Genomic DNA, 18,095 nt, shown 5'->3' on the forward strand with positions numbered 1-18,095 from the left:
CATTGCCTAAGGGATGCCCCTGCCGAGCATTAAACCCAACGGTGGAGCTAGTTCCAAGACCACTCATTTTCTCCCACTCCCCACTAAACCCCCACTTATGGGCAATAGTATTGAACCCCTCTCTTCACCCATCAGGAAAATCATCATGACCATCCCACTAAGTTTGGCTATAAATAAACAAAGAAGAATCAGTCATAGGGGTTGGCAATTTCAGAGAGAGAAAAGACTAGAGACAGAGAGCGGTGTTAGTTTCCCTCGAGGAAGAGAGGAGAGATAGTGAGAGGCAAGGGAAGGAAGCCCAGTACACGGGCCTGCCGGGCATAACACCACCCTTTGTAGGAAATTCAGAAGCCCACTATACAAATAGATTGTGAGCCCAAATCACTGCGAGGCCCACCAACCTAATTCTGGGATGCACATACACTTTGCCCTAGTTTGCACATGTTTGCATCTGATGCGCGCGCGCGCGCGCACACACACACACACACTCTTTGACATGTTTGCGTGCTTACTGGCATAATTCTGTCATGTTTTGATGATTTAGGTCTTCACATGTCATTTTTTTTCTTTCTAAACCTCTGTTTTTAGGGTTACAATTCTATGTCCATTATGTTGGTACTAACATATTATTAATCAAGTTTGTTGTCATATTTTGTACTCTTGTGGTACTTGCTCCTCTGTTTTTACAAATGACTCCAAAGAAGAAGACCACTGCACAATGCGTTGACAAGAGGAAGAAAATGGACAATACTTGATTCTGCTCTATCCAACACTTTGAGAGATACAATTAGTTCTTTGGGAAGGCTCCAATCATCCTAGAGCAATTTGTGGACCTTGTTGATTTGAAGGACTACTTTATCCCAGGTTGTTTTCAAGATAGAGGTTGGGAAAAGATTCTTAGTGATCTCCCCAGGGTTTGTGAACCATTGATTCAGGAATTCTATGCCAATGCTATTCTTCAAGAGGATGAAATAGACTACTGGATTAGAGGCCATGAGTTCACCATTGACGTGGAGGACATTGATGAAGTTCTTGGCTTTAAGGATCTCTAACATGATTTTACTCACTACAAGAACATAATGCTCTCCATAGAGACAGTTCAATCCCATATTGGTGGTGTTAGAGAAGGAAGATGCCTTAACACAACTTCTTTTCCACCGGATTTGAGGTGTCTTACATTTATTATGATGTTCAATCTATACCCAGTGAAGAAGATGACCACCATCAACAATGTTAGAGCCACTTTTCTGATGGAGCTTCGTGAAAATACCTACATTGACTTTAGTGCTCATGCATTCTCCATCATTGACGATGAAACAAGGAGAACCTCAAGGGTAAAGGTTATTCTCCTTAGTCTACTCATGCGGCTCTTTCATGTAACACATGACATCAGCCTCATGCCTACTCCTCTGGCCATTAATGCTCTAACAATTGCAAGGATCAAGGTTCGTTTTCTGGGTGATGAAGAGGAGGGTGATCAAGCACAAGGAGAGCCTATGGACACTGAAACTGAAGCAGAAGGACAACCCTCAACTTCACGAAGTTGGGGTAAAAGGAGCAGAGCCTCATCATCCTCAAAAGTGCCTCCAAATGCATTTTAGATCTTTCTTGAGAAGATTTACAGCCTCCAAGATTGACTGCTATTCAAGACCAGATCAATTTGCTCTCAGCCAAGTTTGATGCTTCACTACACAGCAGTAGCCCTTTGGCCATTTCGGTCAAAAAGGGGGAAATATGCAGTAGGAGTAGGAGTAGGAGTAGCTCTTGAGGGGGAGCATCATTTTAAGGGGGAGAACCTTTAAGCATTTCTATGTTTAGTTTATGTTGTTTATGGTTGATGTTTGGACTTAGTTTCTATTATGGTTTTCATAGCACTTACTTTAGTACTTTGGTTTGGTTCTTAAGTACTTTATAACTTCAGTACTTAGTTTTAAAACATTTGGACATGGTGTGTTATGAATGCTTGTATGTACCAGCTATTTAATCTATGCTCTATTTTGTACCTTTGTTTTGTAGCCTAGTACTTTTAGTTAATATTATGAATTTTCTTTAGTACTTCACTCTTGTGCCCTTGTTGGATTTTATATCCTTGATGCAATTACCTTGTGTTTTTGTATCGGTTGAGTGTTGGACATGCAAATGATACTTAGGAGTAGCTCTTGAGGGGGAGCATCATTTTGAGGGGGAGAACCTTTAAGCATTTCTATGTTTAGTTTATGTTGTTTATGTTGTTTATGGTTGATGTTTGGACTTAGTTTCTATTATGGTTTTCATAGCACTTACTTTAGCACTTTGGTTTGGTTCTTAAGTACTTTATAACTTCAGTACTTAGTTTTAAAACATTTGGACATGGTGTGTTATGAATGCTTGTATGTTCCAGCTATTTCATCTATGCTCTATTTTCTACCTTTGTTTTGTAGCTTAGTACTTTTAGTTAATATTATGCATTTTCTTTATTACTTCACTCTTGTACCCTTGTTGGATTTTATATCCTTGATGCAACTACCTTGTGTTTTTGTATCGATTGAGTGTTGGACATGCAAATGATACTTTGCATTGAGCTTATTAGCTTGCATGTCTGGATGTTCATTCCTTGTGTGAATGTTCATTGTGATCACTATTTATAATGATTGTTCATGTTTGGTCAAGTCATGCTTTATTGCTTTATTCTTTAATACTTGATTACATTGTGCTTGCTCTATATGCATTTCAAGATTTCTGCTTACAATGATCGTCTTGTGTTGTTATTTTTAGGACAAACTTGTTCTTATGGTTCAAGAGTTTCACAATTTCTAGAGTTAGGTGTGAGTGAGTTTTGGCAATTGTTCTCAGCTCACATGTTAGGTCTAGAGTCTATTTTAGGGTTTTGTCACGAAATAGCCAAAGGGGGAGATTGTAAGGTTGAGTTTAATCAACCATATGCTGACTTTATTCCGTGCTAAATTTGCTTATAATTCAGCATGTAGAAACCCTATATTTATGTGAGAATTATGTAAGGGTAGTGTGTGAGAGCGTGTGAAGAAAACTTAAGATGTGTGCAATTCAAAGGAGTTTCACGACTGGATCTCGCAACTGGCAAGTAGCCCGAATGACACATGTGTGAAGCATGCAGGGGAGCTAAAGGGTCTCGACAGCTGGAGCACTACAAGACAAAACTTCTAGTTTGGCCAAGCAGTTAGCTCGCGACTAGTTCCAATAGTGAGGTTAAGTTGCCAGAATGCCCTGTTTGGATAAAAACTAACGTTTCACATTCCTTATACACTCTACTATAAATACCCTTATACCCATGAAATGTAGAGAGCTTTTAGAGAGAATTTTGAGGGAGAAATCCTAGAGAAAAACAAGATTGACTCATCTACAATCTTTATCATTTGATTCTCCAAATTCCTCTACTCTTACCCTCTCCATTGACATATCCTTGAGATGTGCATTTAGTCAAATCCTATTTCACCATACCCATATCAGTGAGGAGGTATTTTGGTGCTTGGAAAGCAGTTCAGAAGGGACCAATTCATTTGGTTGATGCAATGGGCGATTGCGGGATTCGGTAAGCTAGAAAAGACAAGGTTCGGCGTAACCCTGTTGGAGCAAGAAGCTTGGAGGGCTTAGGTGCACTAGGTAAACTAGGCTTGAAGGGTCTTCTGCTATTCATGTATCCCAACTTTATTCTCTAGTAGATTATTGACCGCTTGGAGGGCGGCGGAGAGGTTTTTCACCGAGTTCTTCGGTTTCCTCTTCGATAACACATCGTCGTGTTATCCTTGTATTTGCATCTCTCTTCTCTTACTCTTTACCTTTTAATTACTGCTGTATTTGTGATTAACTTGGTTTAGAGTATTTTACCAATTTGGATATAGCTTATATTTTATATTCCGCACATATATTGTTTGATTACAAGCTTGTGTTGGTATTTTTGTATTTGGGGGTCTAAACGTTCATAAGTGTTTTTACTCACTATTTGAACTTTCAGTATTGATTATTAATACTTAGAATTCAATTAATCTAAGTTTAATTTATATATATATATATGTGTGTGTGTGTGTGTATTGGAACAAAACTCCTTCATTCTTTTTCACTTTATGCCTTATGCCTTCACAAGACTTGATTTTTTTTCCCCTTCCTTTTTATGCTAAAAAGATAAGCTCATACGGAATTTTAGTATGAGCAAAGCTACTGACACAATAATTAATCAAGAAACCCCTCCATGAAAACATGCATAATGATACAATGTCATAAAACAATTGTCACTTTCTAAATCATTTTCTTTATTTTTAAAATTTCTTGAGTCCTCACTTTAATCTTTTAGTTATTCTTGTATTTTATAAAATTTAATTTCATTAATTATAAACTTTATTAACTCTTTACTAAAGTGATTGGCTTAGCACATTGAATAATTACTTACTACTTCTTATTAAACTTATATTAATGGAATGTTTTATACCTTTATAAAAAGATTATGGTTTTCTTCTTGAGAATATGTGTTTCCTTATCACTATGTGCGATTTCTCAACATACTGAGGTTTTGGTTGATGAATGAGATCTCACTTTTAATACATCAAAGAAATTTATATTTCATGTTTGGGTTCATAATCTTCTCTTAATTGATTATCTAAGAAAAAAAAAAGTCATGAGATTTATTATTTAAGTGACATTTGTTAAAAGAATAATAAATCTTGTAGCGATCTAGTCAAATGTATCTTAATCATATTGTGTCATACAAGCAGGAGTGACACTACTTGTTGTTTAGGGGGTTCAAATGAACCCCGCGACTTAAAAAAAAATATTTACTAGTTTATTTACCTTTAAAAATATTTTAGGACACCTTGGCTGAAATCTTGTACATCTTGATCATAGATCATCTCAACCTAAAACCAAACAACAATTAGACACTTAATGTATTATTTTGTTAGTGATTCAAAAATAAAATAGTGAAGTTAGTAATTGTTTAAGCATTTGATTGGTTAAGTAGACACTTCACATTTAGTGTATTATTTATGTATGAATGAGTGTGGTTGTACGAGTCAATCATTTATATAGTGCTAGTGGGTTGCGTTTTGCCATTTAGTTTAAAATATTTATATAAAAAAAAATAACAAATAGATAATGACAATGGCATAAAAATATAAATTTTCTAAAAAATTAACAAAATAAAATGGTCACACTAACCACATTGATAATAGATCATAACAACTGATAATGAACGATTACGTAACGATTTCTAATATGAAAACTCGTAAAAGAAAATTGTTAAACTTCATAAATTTGCGTAGTTTTATTTATTTATTTATTTTTTCAATAAATTATTATATTTCAGTTCTTTTTTTTACTAAATCTTGCTTAATTTAAGTTTCTTAATTAATGACTCCCCAGAAGAAAAAAAATCATGTAGCCTCCATTAATTATCTACAAAATTGGTTTTAGGGCATAACTCCTAAAATGCACCTCTCCAATTTCTAGTTAGCTAGACATAGACCACTTCTCTGAAAAACAAAAAATTAGTGGGTATGATATATTTTATTTTGGGTTGCTAAAAATGAATTATATTGTATTATAACACAAATATATGATTATGTGATCTTCATGCGCTTAGAACTATTAAGCACTTACCAAAATGACCGCTAATAGCCTAAATGGCCTAATATGTAGAGCCAACCTGATCATGATGTGTATTAATTAAATGAACGAGAGTGCAGATTTAACCTTTCAGATGATATTAGCAGGTGTGTAATCCAATTGATGTGCCTAGTTTTTTTTTTTTTTTTTGGGGCCATAATCTAGTCTAATGTGAATTAAGAAAAAAAAATGCAACCAAAATATTAACAACTGTGTTTATTGCGGCTAAAAAGCAAAAAAACTTTCCTCAGAATCAAAACAAAACCAGCCACTTTCCTCATAAACAAAATATTAATTTCTTCTTGTGTGTTTCACGAGTCACTACTAAAGAAAAAACAAAACCAGCCACGTTTTTTCTTATTGACTCATAGACTTATTATCGACGTACGTCCCCTTCTAACCCGGCTAAGAATAGAGACATTTTTAGTTCAAATCACAACTCAAGTTTTTTAATTATTTTAACTAAAACTGAGAAAACAACACCAAAGTCATCATATTTTCTTTTTTAAAATTAATCTCATGCTTAATATCCTTAATTCAATTTCGTGACTTCCCTTATTCAAATTTGGCAACAAATTTAAATTTAGTAATCTATGCAATTTTATTTATTTATTTTTTTTTATAGTTAACATTTTACCCAATATTTTTTTTTTTGAGAAGGACAAACATCCCATATTTAGTTAGTACAAAATTACCATATTATCATACAAACGAAACAATGTTCTTACAGTTGTTTTACTAATGGAGCACATTATTCAAAATAATTAAGTTCCTTTCCCAAAATAATCTTTAGGACCAACCTTTTTTCTTTCCTCCAACTTTGGATGCCGAAGAGGTGCCCATTAAAAAATTTTCCCTGATCCACAGGTTGATACGTGGAGAACAATGCCTTTTTTGAATAGATATAGCCCTAGTGTTATTCTCCTAGTTCACTTCATACATTGTCACAAAAAGGTCACATTTGTAGAGAGACTCTACAAATGTCTTTAAGCCATTAATAGAAAATAAAATTTTAAAATTCAATAATTCAAACTACATGAAATTCAAATTAATAGAACCACAAGCAAAATATTATGTAAAGCACAAAAAATTAGAGACCACAAAATTTTCGAATCATCTAAAGACCACAAAAGTAGACTTGTTTTTCACTTACCTAATGATAATGTGAAGAAAATCAGTAGGCTGGATACTTCGGACTTGAAATGACTACTTGCTTTTTCGATGGCCTGGAAAAGAAAGAAAAGCGATCAAAGATGATTTGGGGTTGCCGGCCAAAAACCTTCCGATAGCAAAGTTAGTTTTCACTCTATATTTTCGGAGTTCTAACTTTTTGGGAAATATAACAGGTGTTTATATAGTGTCCTAGGAACAGTTATTGGGCTTGTAACCTCCCCTGAATTTGAGGAGGTGGGAGAGTTCAAGAATAACTTCCACAACCGTTTAGGAGTTATATTTTCTTATATAACGGTTATCGGAAGTTATGCGTATGTTACAGAGTGGTGATATGTACTCAAGAATTTTTCAAAGTGTAAAGGGCTCGTCCAGGGGTCCTTTTGTTGTACATACCTTGCTTCTAAAGGAGGTTGTTCCTCTTATGGACTAACCCCTTCAGGACGGGGTTGATAGCTTTCCTAGGAAGAGTAGATGCGGTTGTGCCAAATTTGACTGCGGGTGTGTTTTCGTGTATGGACAACCATGGACGCTAGTCTCGTCCTGGTGCTTTCTTTTGGACGACTACTAGTATGGATGACCATGGACGGCCTAGATTAATTTATTTTTCTTCATTCCTCGTCACCTAATTTTCCATTTGTTGTTTTGTTTAGGCTGGAACTTTAGGATTGACTTTGCAACTCAACGTCTTTGGTCCATATGCAATGCAATAATGTTGACTGAACCCTTTTGCTGCCACAAAAAGAAATGGATACAAGTGGCTTCTATAAATGCATATCAAATCTAATATCACTTGCCATCCCAAGATCTAAAGACCACCATGGAGATTTCTTCTCACATCCAAACCATTTTTGGGCTTTTTGTTATTCTAGCAATCTATACTATCCTAAAAATTGCATCAAAAACCAAGAAGGCTTACACCAAACGCATTGAAATCCCTGAACCAGCTGGGGCATTGCCCTTCATAGGCCACATCCATCTTCTAGGAAGCCAAATCCCAGCTGCCCAATCTCTTGGAGCCATTGCCGATAAATTTGGCTCATTCTTCTCACTCAAGATCGGTTTCCACCGATTCATAGTAGTGAGTAGTTGGGAAATGGCAAAGGAATTCTTAGCCACCAATGATAGAACTTTTGCTACAAGGGCAAGCATAGCAGCTGGGAAATACATGGGTTACAACAATGCTGTTTTAGCTCTTGCCCCTTATGGTCAATATTGGCGTGATGTGAGAAAGATGGCCACTCTTGAGCTTCTCTCAAGCCATAGGCTTGAAAAGCTCAAGCATGTAAGATTCTCAGAAGTGGAGTCTTTGATTAAAGACTCGCACTTGCTTTGTACAAATAACGAGGTGGTGACTATTAGTAAGTTGTTTGAGCACATGACCTTCAATATCAGCCTCAGGATGATTGTTGGTAAGCGATTTTCAGCAACCACATATGGTGAAAAAAGGAGCGAGGCATGTCGTTTTCAAAGTGCCATCAAGGATGCTCTATATCTTGCTGGCGTGTTTGTCTTGTCTGATGCTATTCCATATCTTGAATGGATGGACTACCAAGGGCATATAGGTTTCATGAAGAGAACAGCTAAGGAACTTGACTCGGTGCTTGAGATTTGGCTTAATGAACATCTCCAGAAACAATTAAAGCAGAAGAGTGATGGTGAAAGCGATTTCATGGACGTGATGCTATCGAGCCTTGCAGAGGACGCTGAGATTTCTGGGCATACACGCAATACCATTGTCAAGGCAAATGCACTGGTACGTTCAGGGCCGGCCCAATCTAATTTGGGGCTAAGGCAAAAGATTAATGTGGGCCTTTTATATATAGATATTAATTAAATAATGTTATTTAATATTAATTTAATCGAGGTTAATTTGATATATATATATATATATATATTATATACATAATTTAATAAATAATACTAATTAAAACTAAGCTTAATTTCAAATAGAGAATTGAATATAATTGATTCATTGTTAAAACATAAATTTAACAAAAAGAAAAAAATATATTATTTTTAAAAAAAAAATTTATTTTTTCTTGGATATATGTCGATATATAATTAATTACATTTATAATCTAATTTATAATCTATGGTATTAATTGATGTTTGGCTTTGTAGTAGATTAGTTTACAAATATTAAAATTTCAAACTATAAGGGGAGATTAATCATCATTGATGATCTAACACATTTGCATTTTTTTTAAAAGCCTTATTAGAAATAAAAAAGGAAAATGATAAAGGCATTACAAAATGTTCACAATATAATGTGATAATAACAGTAATTGATGAACTTATGAGCTTCAATAATGTAATAAATGAATACTTAAAATACTTTTTTGTAATTAATAACATGTCAATTTGTAAGTCTCTAGTAAAATTTGTGATATCCTTAACATTACTAATAGTAAAAAGTGTAAAACCATTTGAAAAAATTCATATTTTTTATAAAATTTTGGGTCTTTTACAATTGGATGGGCCCTTTTTTTATAATGGGATGGAGCATTTTTTGTAAAGGGTAAATATTTTTTGTGGTGGGGCCTTAGGCCTAGGCCTTGGGCCGGCCTGGGTACGTTATCACTATCAATGTTTTAAAAATGGGTTACCTAATATTTTAGTTCCGAAAGTTTACAAAAAACTTTGGGACTTGTTGTTTTATGAGAAAACCATTTGACGCCTCATTCTATGCTCTCCAAGTTCTTCTATGCCAAATAGCTGAAAAATGTCACTCATACTTTTTATCTCCTCCTTTTCCATCGTCCCAAAATCCACTCACTTAATCAAATACAAGGGCGGAGCTATATTGCTCTTTGGGGTGGGGTGGGGTGGGGTGGGGGGGAACAAAAAATTTTATTTTCTCCTACAACTATACTAGTAATAGGATATATCCCTCCCAAAAAATTAGAACCACCCCCCCCCCCAAATTATTTGTAAGATTTCTAGTTAGTCCAATGGATTCCTTGTTGACCTCCTTAATTATCCAAAACTTTGTTACTGGTCCACTCCAATTATTCTTAAGATTTATAGTTTGTTTAAATGATAATGACTAACAGTTGATCTTCTCAATTGTCCAAAAAATTTATACCAATGGATAATAACTCACTGTCTAGCATCATCGACAACTCATTTTCTAGCATAATTTCAGTTTTTTTATTTTCATCTTTAGGTATCTATAGAGCTTTGTTGTAGCTGCTAGTGCCAGCCTATTGACACCATTTTCTTTCTTCTAACAAAAAAACTCCTATCTCAACCAAAACTATTAATCCATTTTTTGTCCTTAAACAACATCATTTTCTTGACTCTTTAAGGAAGTGAATATGCAATTGCATTTTCTACTCTTTCTTTTATCAATCATCATTATTATTTTACCATTAGTATTATTTTTTATTAATATTTAAGAATATAACAATATACCAAAATTAATAATTTTGTATTCAATATAAACTATGGTTAATATATTAATACTACAATTCGGCTCCCAAGTAAAATTTTCTAGCTACGCCCCGAATCAAACACAACATTATTTATTTGCTAGATGGAATAGATCAGTGAATATGGCAAACGGAACATGGAGTTTGTTTGATAGGTGGCATTATATTCAAATCTGCCCAAGACCCTTCAATTCAGACCGGGTTGGGTTTTCGAAGTCCCTGAGAAACAATGCAAATTGTACTGTTCTATCGTATAATTCAATAGTCTGAAAAAAAGGAATTGGGACACAAGATATCTTCGTTGAAAAAAATAAAAAACTGTTAGTAGAGCTCCAAAACTCTTGGCACAAATTGTACTTATATTATTAAAAACTGAGCAACAATAATCGTAATTGATTGTCTTTGAAATATTTGGTTGTTGCTTTGAAAGGGTGCAAGATATATAAATCTAATTTTTCTTAACCAAATCAATATGTTTTGAACGCTAGCTAAACTTTAAATCATAACTAAGAAAATTTTAAAATGATCTCCTTTTAACAAAGAGAGAGAATTTTTCAAGAACAACGACCCCCCTCTCGCTAATTTTTAAGCTTCTATGTGTTGTAACAATCAATAATTTATTATTGTATCAAAAGAGGAGGTTAAACGCGTGTGTTTTTTGGCAGATTCTCATCCTTACAGGAGCAGGAAGCACAGCTACTACACTAACATGGGCACTCTCCCTACTTTTGAATCACCCAAATGTGCTAAAGGCTGCCCAAGAAGAGTTAGACATGCACGTAGGGAAAGATAAATGGGTGGAAGAATCAGATATCCAAAGCTTAAAATACCTCCAAGCCATTGTTAAGGAAACCTTACGTCTGTACCCACCAGGTCCCCTTACAGGAGTACGTGAGGCCATGGAAGATTGTACTGTTGGTGGCTATTTTGTTCCAAAGGGCACTCGTTTGCTCATTAATATATGGAAATTGCAACGAGACCCACGTGTGTGGTCAAACCCATCTGAATTCAAACCAGAGAGGTTTTTGACAACTCATGCAGACATTGATGTTAGGGGTCAAAATTTTGAGTATATTCCATTCAGTTCTGGTAGAAGGTCATGCCCTGGAATCACATTTGGCTTGCAAGTGGTTCACTTGGCACTAGCTCGTTTGCTTCAAGGATTTGATATCACACCCATGGCAGGTGTGAAGGTGGATATGCGTGAAGGACCAGGAATTGCTTTACCTAAGGTCGATCCACTGGATGTTATACTCAAGCCTCGACTTTCGATGGAGCACTATTAATGGCTGTGAAGCTAGTACTTCAATTTGAAGGTTATCATGTAAAATGTACTCTTATTTGGGAAAATTATTCAGTACCCTTAGAATATAGTGGCGTGGTATTTCATCATCTCACATTAATAATTATTAAATGTCTTTGTAGAAGTATTAAATAACTATTGGCTTAGTATTGTGGTTTAACATATCTACTATTTTCTTAAATTATCATATTTGTGAAATTATAGTATTTTTAGCATGCTTAATTCACATATTATAGATTTTAAAATCTCATGAAGATATATTTGTTTGAAATATGATTGTATGCAACATTTTTCACACAAAAAATGTTTCAATTCATAATAAGGTTTTTAAATAAACTTTGTGACTTACCTAATACTCATATTACTTATCCTTACATGAAAGTGAAAAAGAAATGAATGCTAAATCTGAAGCAGGGGCGGAGTCAGGGGGGGTCGAGGAGGGGCAATTGACCCCCCTGACTCCTCTAAAGGTTTCTTCACTCTACCTGTATTATGCCAAAAGTTTGCTTCTTTGTCCTACCTGAAATAGAAAAAAAAACAAAACACACTCCACGTCCACACTAACAACTACAAAGTATCAGTAGAAAATAAAAGGCAACATAACACTCATTGACACTATTGATAACATATCTCTTTGATTTTTATTTTGACCCATTTACCTTTATACCCTTCTCACTAAGTAAAATTGTTTTATTTTGTTACTAATACAAATTAAAATTTTCAAATTAATTGCATTTTTAATACTGTCTTTTAATTTTGCCCTCCCTGAACTTAAATTCTGGTTCCTTCAGATTTTGAAGGAACTCAAACTTCGGAAATCATAATACCTAAACCAATGGTTAAAGTCTATTACTATCAATTTTACCTTGGCATAAACTTATATATGCATCCCATAACCAACTTATGATATTGATACAACAATCAAGGAAAATATGAAAAGTACACACATGCTCTAATAATTTTCTCACGTATATTATAATAATTTTTTTAGATGATTTATTGTCTTTATAAAATTTAATGAGTATACAAAATATATCTAATTTAACTCCAATTGTGTTTGTGCTTAGTGTCACATATTTTATTCCAAGCGTAGAAAACGAGAGTTCTGGTAGGTTGACTAGAAGTATAAAATTTAGTAACTCTGTTATAAATGGATTTACTATAGATTCATGTTGGAAATCGCCTACTAGTGACATGCTAAATAGAATGCTTGCTAGTTGATACAACGAAAAACTGATCTTAAAATTTTGAGACTAAGGGCCCATTTGGTAAGAGTATTATAGTTTTGGTTTTCAAAACAATATAACAACTGTAACATTCTTTTAAAGCTTAAAACAAAAAATTGGATGCTTGGTATGAGTATTTATTTTTTTAGAAAAAGTGTGTATTACTCTCACATGAATAGAGTAAAAAAATTTATTTTATTGAAAGGAGAGAAACTTATCAACTTGTCATGTCATGTAAAATAATTTAGAATAAAATATCATTTTCATCCTTAAACTTTTACAAAATTTTGTTTTCATCCTTAAACTTTACAAAGCGTTTTATTTTACATCCTTCCATCTATATCAATTAGTTTATGTCCTATGTCACCTAACCGAATGTTGACATGGACTTGGACAAAACTATTTTATTTAAAACATTTTGAACATGTGGCACAATGTTATTGGCATGCATGGAAATAGAAATCTGATGAAATCACCCCCACTGAACCCACCGCCCAAGCCCCCATAGCGGCAGCCTCAATCGGCGAGCCCAATCAGCTACTCCAAGGCGGCAACCTCTCGGCTGTTCCCGACCCCATACTGGTGACATTAATTTTTAGGCTGATCCGAATCTTTTTGTCATTAATTGTAAAAGGTTTGCATGAAGCTTTAGGAAATTCGTCTGACTTTGCATGAATTTTTTTTTTTTTTTTTGAAAACTGAGTTGCTCAGTAACTGAGATGCCATCAATCTAGTTCCTTGTAGGTTGGTATGGGGCAAAGCATAATAAAATAAAGTCTTCGTTGTCCTATTTGCACAGTTCAAGGACTTACTGTGGTAAAGTCAAAAGAATTGGAGAACCTCCAAGGCTGCGACTACTTAGATTTGAACTGATTTCAGTTTTTTCCTAGTCTTCTTTTTGATAGATTGACAGCCCCAAGCAACATGAATGAAAAGCCAGAAGAGTATGATGCTCAGGAATTGCAGCAGGAACATGCTAGTACTCAGGAATTGTAGCTCCAAACGATGTCGTCTGCCTCAACATGTTCTAAGACCATAGTTAAAGGCGAAACTCACCGTTTCTTTTAAGGCTTTGTGATACGGCAGCGTTTTCCTTTAGAGTAGTGAGATTACACGTTTAATAGGATTATTAGTCCTAATGAAAGTTTGTTATAACAAACTCTCACTCATATGTCATCTATATAAACCATCTTGATGTATCAGTTTTATTCATTGGATTTTAGTAACAGAAACTTCTAGATATTTTGGAAACTCTCTCTTTTCTTCAATGAATACACCATCTTCCACTTACATTGAACATGCTTTGCACCGTAGAGAGTTAAACCGTTCGATGGTTTGGGGTTTTTGGTTGCTGATTTGGGGTGGGATTTCACAGTTGGGTTTGCCGATTGGGCTGGCCAGTTAAGGCGGCAGCTGTGGGGTTTGGGCAATGGTTTTTGTGGCGTGGAATTAATTTAGGTACTGCCCCAGGTGAAGGGGTAATTTGGACATATTATTATTATTGTTTTCCCATGTTCCAATAACTTTGTGCCGTGTGTCCAAAATTTTTAAATAAAATAATTTTATCCTAGTCAAAGTACCGTGCGAACATTCCGTTACTCTACATAAGACATAAATTAATAGATTTAAAAAGAATGATGTAAAATAGAACATTTTGTAAAGTATAAGAATGAAAAACAAACATTTGAAAGTTTAGGAACAACAAATAAACTTTTATGAGAGTTTAGAGACGAAAATGATATTTTATCCAATAATTTATTTTATTGATGAGAGCATAAAGAGGGAGAGAGAGGAACATTGTCACTGAAAGGAGAGCATAAAGAGAGACAGTCAACTTGTTATGTCAAGTCAGTTTTGGTGGAACACGCGTTTTTCATAATATTTACCACAATCCCACCAAATACAGCTACTTGAGTTCTAAAACCTACTTTGAAGAGTTATCTACGTTCATTTTTTTAAATCACTTAAAGTGAGGAGTGTTATCTAAATATCCTAACAAGAGTTTTCTTACCAAACGCAAAACTTAAAAGTAGGGCCCGCAGTTTGAGCATTTAAATTATACAAAATAGTCTTTAAATTCTACTACCAAACGGGCCCTAAGGCCTTTTAGTTGTTGCTTACAAAATATATCTAATTACTATTGTAGAGAGGGAAAATTTCTGATCTATCAAAAGTTGACACATCATACTATCAAATCCACAAAATACTATCAATTACAAAGCGCCACGTACTAGTGCTAGGTTTTGCTATTACTATTCAGAAATCAATGGAAACTTGCCAAGTGTCATTGAAATAGGGGCATAAAACGCATCAGCATGTGTAAGCGATGACACAAGCAATTCAGCATGTGTAAGCGATGACATAAGCGAACCAATCAGGTTATGACATGTGTCACCAATCAGACTCCGCCACGTGTCGCTCACCCATCCCTAAACTCCTATAAATAGAAGCCTTCCTAAGACATTTAAGAAGGACAACAAGACATCTAGGGCACATGTAGCATCAAAGAAGATTCAGAAGTACAGAAGTTCTATCAGAATCAAGCCTTGAAGCCTCTAGGAACTTCAACCTCGAATACAAACAATATTGGAAGCAAAATCATCCAAACTACTTGTCTAGATCTCAAAGGTCACTGGAATCAAGCTCAAAAGTCTCCAAAAACCTCAACAAACCACAAACCAGGGAAGCTCTAAGGATTCAAGCCTCTAAAACACCGAAGAACTTCCACCACAAACCTTTAGAAAAGAAGAACGCACGAAGAACACACGAAGAACGTGAAGAACAAAGAATTTCTAACAAGTTCATAGCCAGAGATTCATTGTAATTCTGTTTCAAAGATCTTTGATCCATTCCTCAGCCAAATTGAAGGATATCTTGTGTTCAAATCAAAATCATATCACCACAATTCCAATCAACAAATCTTTCAAGGAGATCGAATCAAAGGGTTACCCTTTTGTAATCATAGAGAATTGTACCACACATTCATCAATACAAATTCGCATTTGTGAAACTATTTTACTTATTTGATTTATTTTGAACTAAGAAATTTAGTCGTCTACAACTATAGATATGCACACAAAATTTCACAATTGTTTCATTATACTTTTAAAAAATCTTTCTTATGTAACTCAAATATCTATTTCTTGAAGGTGTTATAATTTTTTTTGATAAACACCAAAATGGATACAAGAGAGTTAGAACATATAGTGGTTAATTGGCATTTCCAACGCCAACTTAGCTAGGAAGCTAACATTACTCAGTACAAACTTCATGGCATACATAGAGTGATAGACCAAGTTAGAATGAGCTAAATTAGACCAATCTTCCACCAAAACCCTCTCCTACCAATTGAGTCTACAATTTCTATTGGAAACCAGAACTGGTCTCTTACTATCACTGAGAAACAAAAGGAAATTGTATCCCAAGCCCCTAGCTTTAATAGCAGCTTCAACCATTGCTTCCTGGATTACGAGAGCACCCATTCTCTGTACAACTGGATACTCTCTGCAAAATGATCTCCCCTTGCAGATTTCTAGTGTCATAGGCAAAACTAGCTCGGTGAAACTTCTTGGCTCTTGCTCCAGCCACTTTAATGATGAGTTGCCAAGGATTCTGAGGAATCTGTTTCCTTCCTTGCTGAACTGAGGGATTGTGGGAGGCTGCACTACAGCTGGAGAAGGCTTCCTTGTACCTGCAAGCAAGAGACTAAGCAATTAGAATGACTTCTAAAGGGTTTGGATGTTTCCCTTCATGAACAAATAAATTTATGTGAGTCCATATGCTCCAAATTGTTGCGAATATCCCCTATAAGTAGCTTATGCTATCTGGTTCAAGGTCTTTATGAATCTGCAGAAGTCTACCAATCCATTGCTATATGGAGCTATTCCTCAAATCTGTTGTATGCATTGCTAAAGAGGTGCCATGCCAAGCAGCTCTGGTAAAGGGAAAAAACAGAAAGAGATGGGAGGTTATTTCTACATCTTCATCACAGAGAGGGCATGAGCTTGACATAGGAATTCCCCTACTCCTAAGGCTATGGAAGGTAGGCAAGGTGTCATGTAAGAGCCTCCACACCAAGTTACAAATTTTTTAGGGAACATGCACTTTCCAAATCAGATGCCACAAGGATTGACTAGAAGACCCAGACTCCCTAGAAATGAGATTATAGGCTTTCTTAACCTAGTAGTCTCCTGAAGAAGAGTGTGTCCAAACTAGCCTGTCAGAATCTGTTTAAGTCTTAGAAATAGGCAAACTTAGAATCTCAGTACTTATAGGACTAGGATAAAGAGATCTCACAAGGTTTGGTTTCCAAGCATGAATTGTATTGTCAATAAGGTCTGCCACCGATCCTTCACTTAGGTGGTATTGTTCTAAAATGTGTGGCTATCAGGGAAACCAATCCTTATGAGTGAGAGGAACAGTAGAACCCGAACCTATAATCCACCTTCCTTCTTGAAGTATACAGTTCTTATGTGTGATGATGCCTCTCCAGAACCAAGAGTGGTGAGGTTTAGGGATGCAATTGGATTGTGGAATGAGGGAAGTATTTGACCTTAAAAATTTTGGAGATTAAGGACTGAGTGTTTTGATTTATTCTCCAAAATTTTTTGGCTAACATGGACTGATTCATCATGCTAAAATTCTTCAAGCCTAACCCTTCCTCCCTTCTCAGCCTGCAAATCTTATCCCAACTGAGAAGATGCATTTTCCTAATATTTGGATCATGCCTCCATGAAAATGCCCTAGAGATGGCATCCATTTTATTACAAATGGATTTTGGAACGTTAAAACAAGAAAAGATGTAAAAAGGCATGGATTGAAGGGTAGAGGAGATTAAGGTAGTCCTGGCAACTTGGGAAAGGAGTTTTGCCTTCCATCCCTGCAACTTGGAGTGCATCTTATCCACAAGAAAGTGAAAATCAGCCACCCCTCTTACCTTTCAACATAAAATTTAGGCCTAAGTATCTACTAGGAGATTGAACTAGGTTGACCTGAAGGCTTTATGCTAAATTCATCTTGACTTCCTTTGCCATATTTGGTGAGCAATACAAGTCTAATTTGGAAAATTTAATGCTCTGTCCTAATAAGGAGCAATACCAATTGAGAATGTGCCGTAGATTGGCAAGGGACTGGGCATCATGCTTGAAGAACAACAGAGCATCATCTGGGGGGTGCCATGCTTGCCTAATTTGATTCCTTTGATTCTATTTTGATTTTCTGCTTGCATGAGGGCCAATGATAATATATTAGCACACATAAGGAAGAGGTAAGGGGAAAGGGGTCCCCTTGTCTAAGACCCCTTTTAGGGGTAAAAGAATGAGATAGGTTACCATTTATGATCAAGGTATA

General features: G+C 35.3%; 1 protein-coding gene across 1 annotated transcript; it reads left to right on the forward strand.

Moving 5' to 3' along the window:
- The first annotated feature begins 7,579 nt into the window (after window positions 1–7,579).
- Window positions 7,580–11,680, forward strand: LOC142619138 (dimethylnonatriene synthase-like). The gene is made up of 2 exons (XM_075792212.1): window positions 7,580–8,539; window positions 10,883–11,680. Exons 1-2 carry the CDS (start codon window positions 7,604–7,606, stop codon window positions 11,501–11,503), a joined length of 1,557 nt encoding a protein of 518 aa, XP_075648327.1. The 5' UTR covers window positions 7,580–7,603; the 3' UTR covers window positions 11,504–11,680.
- The last annotated feature ends 6,415 nt before the right edge of the window (window positions 11,681–18,095 follow it).

Source organism: Castanea sativa, chromosome 12 (genome assembly GCF_040712315.1).
Source record: "Castanea sativa cultivar Marrone di Chiusa Pesio chromosome 12, ASM4071231v1".
NCBI classification, from domain to species: domain Eukaryota; kingdom Viridiplantae; phylum Streptophyta; class Magnoliopsida; order Fagales; family Fagaceae; genus Castanea; species Castanea sativa.

Coding starts and splice junctions, on each gene's coding strand:
- LOC142619138 (XM_075792212.1), top strand. CDS start 7,604: ATGGAGATTTCTTCTCACATCCAAACCATTTTTGGGCTTTTTGTTATT. Junction 8,540..10,882: donor TTGTCAAGGCAAATGCACTG/GTACGTTCAGGG, acceptor GTTTTTTGGCAG/ATTCTCATCCTTACAGGAGC.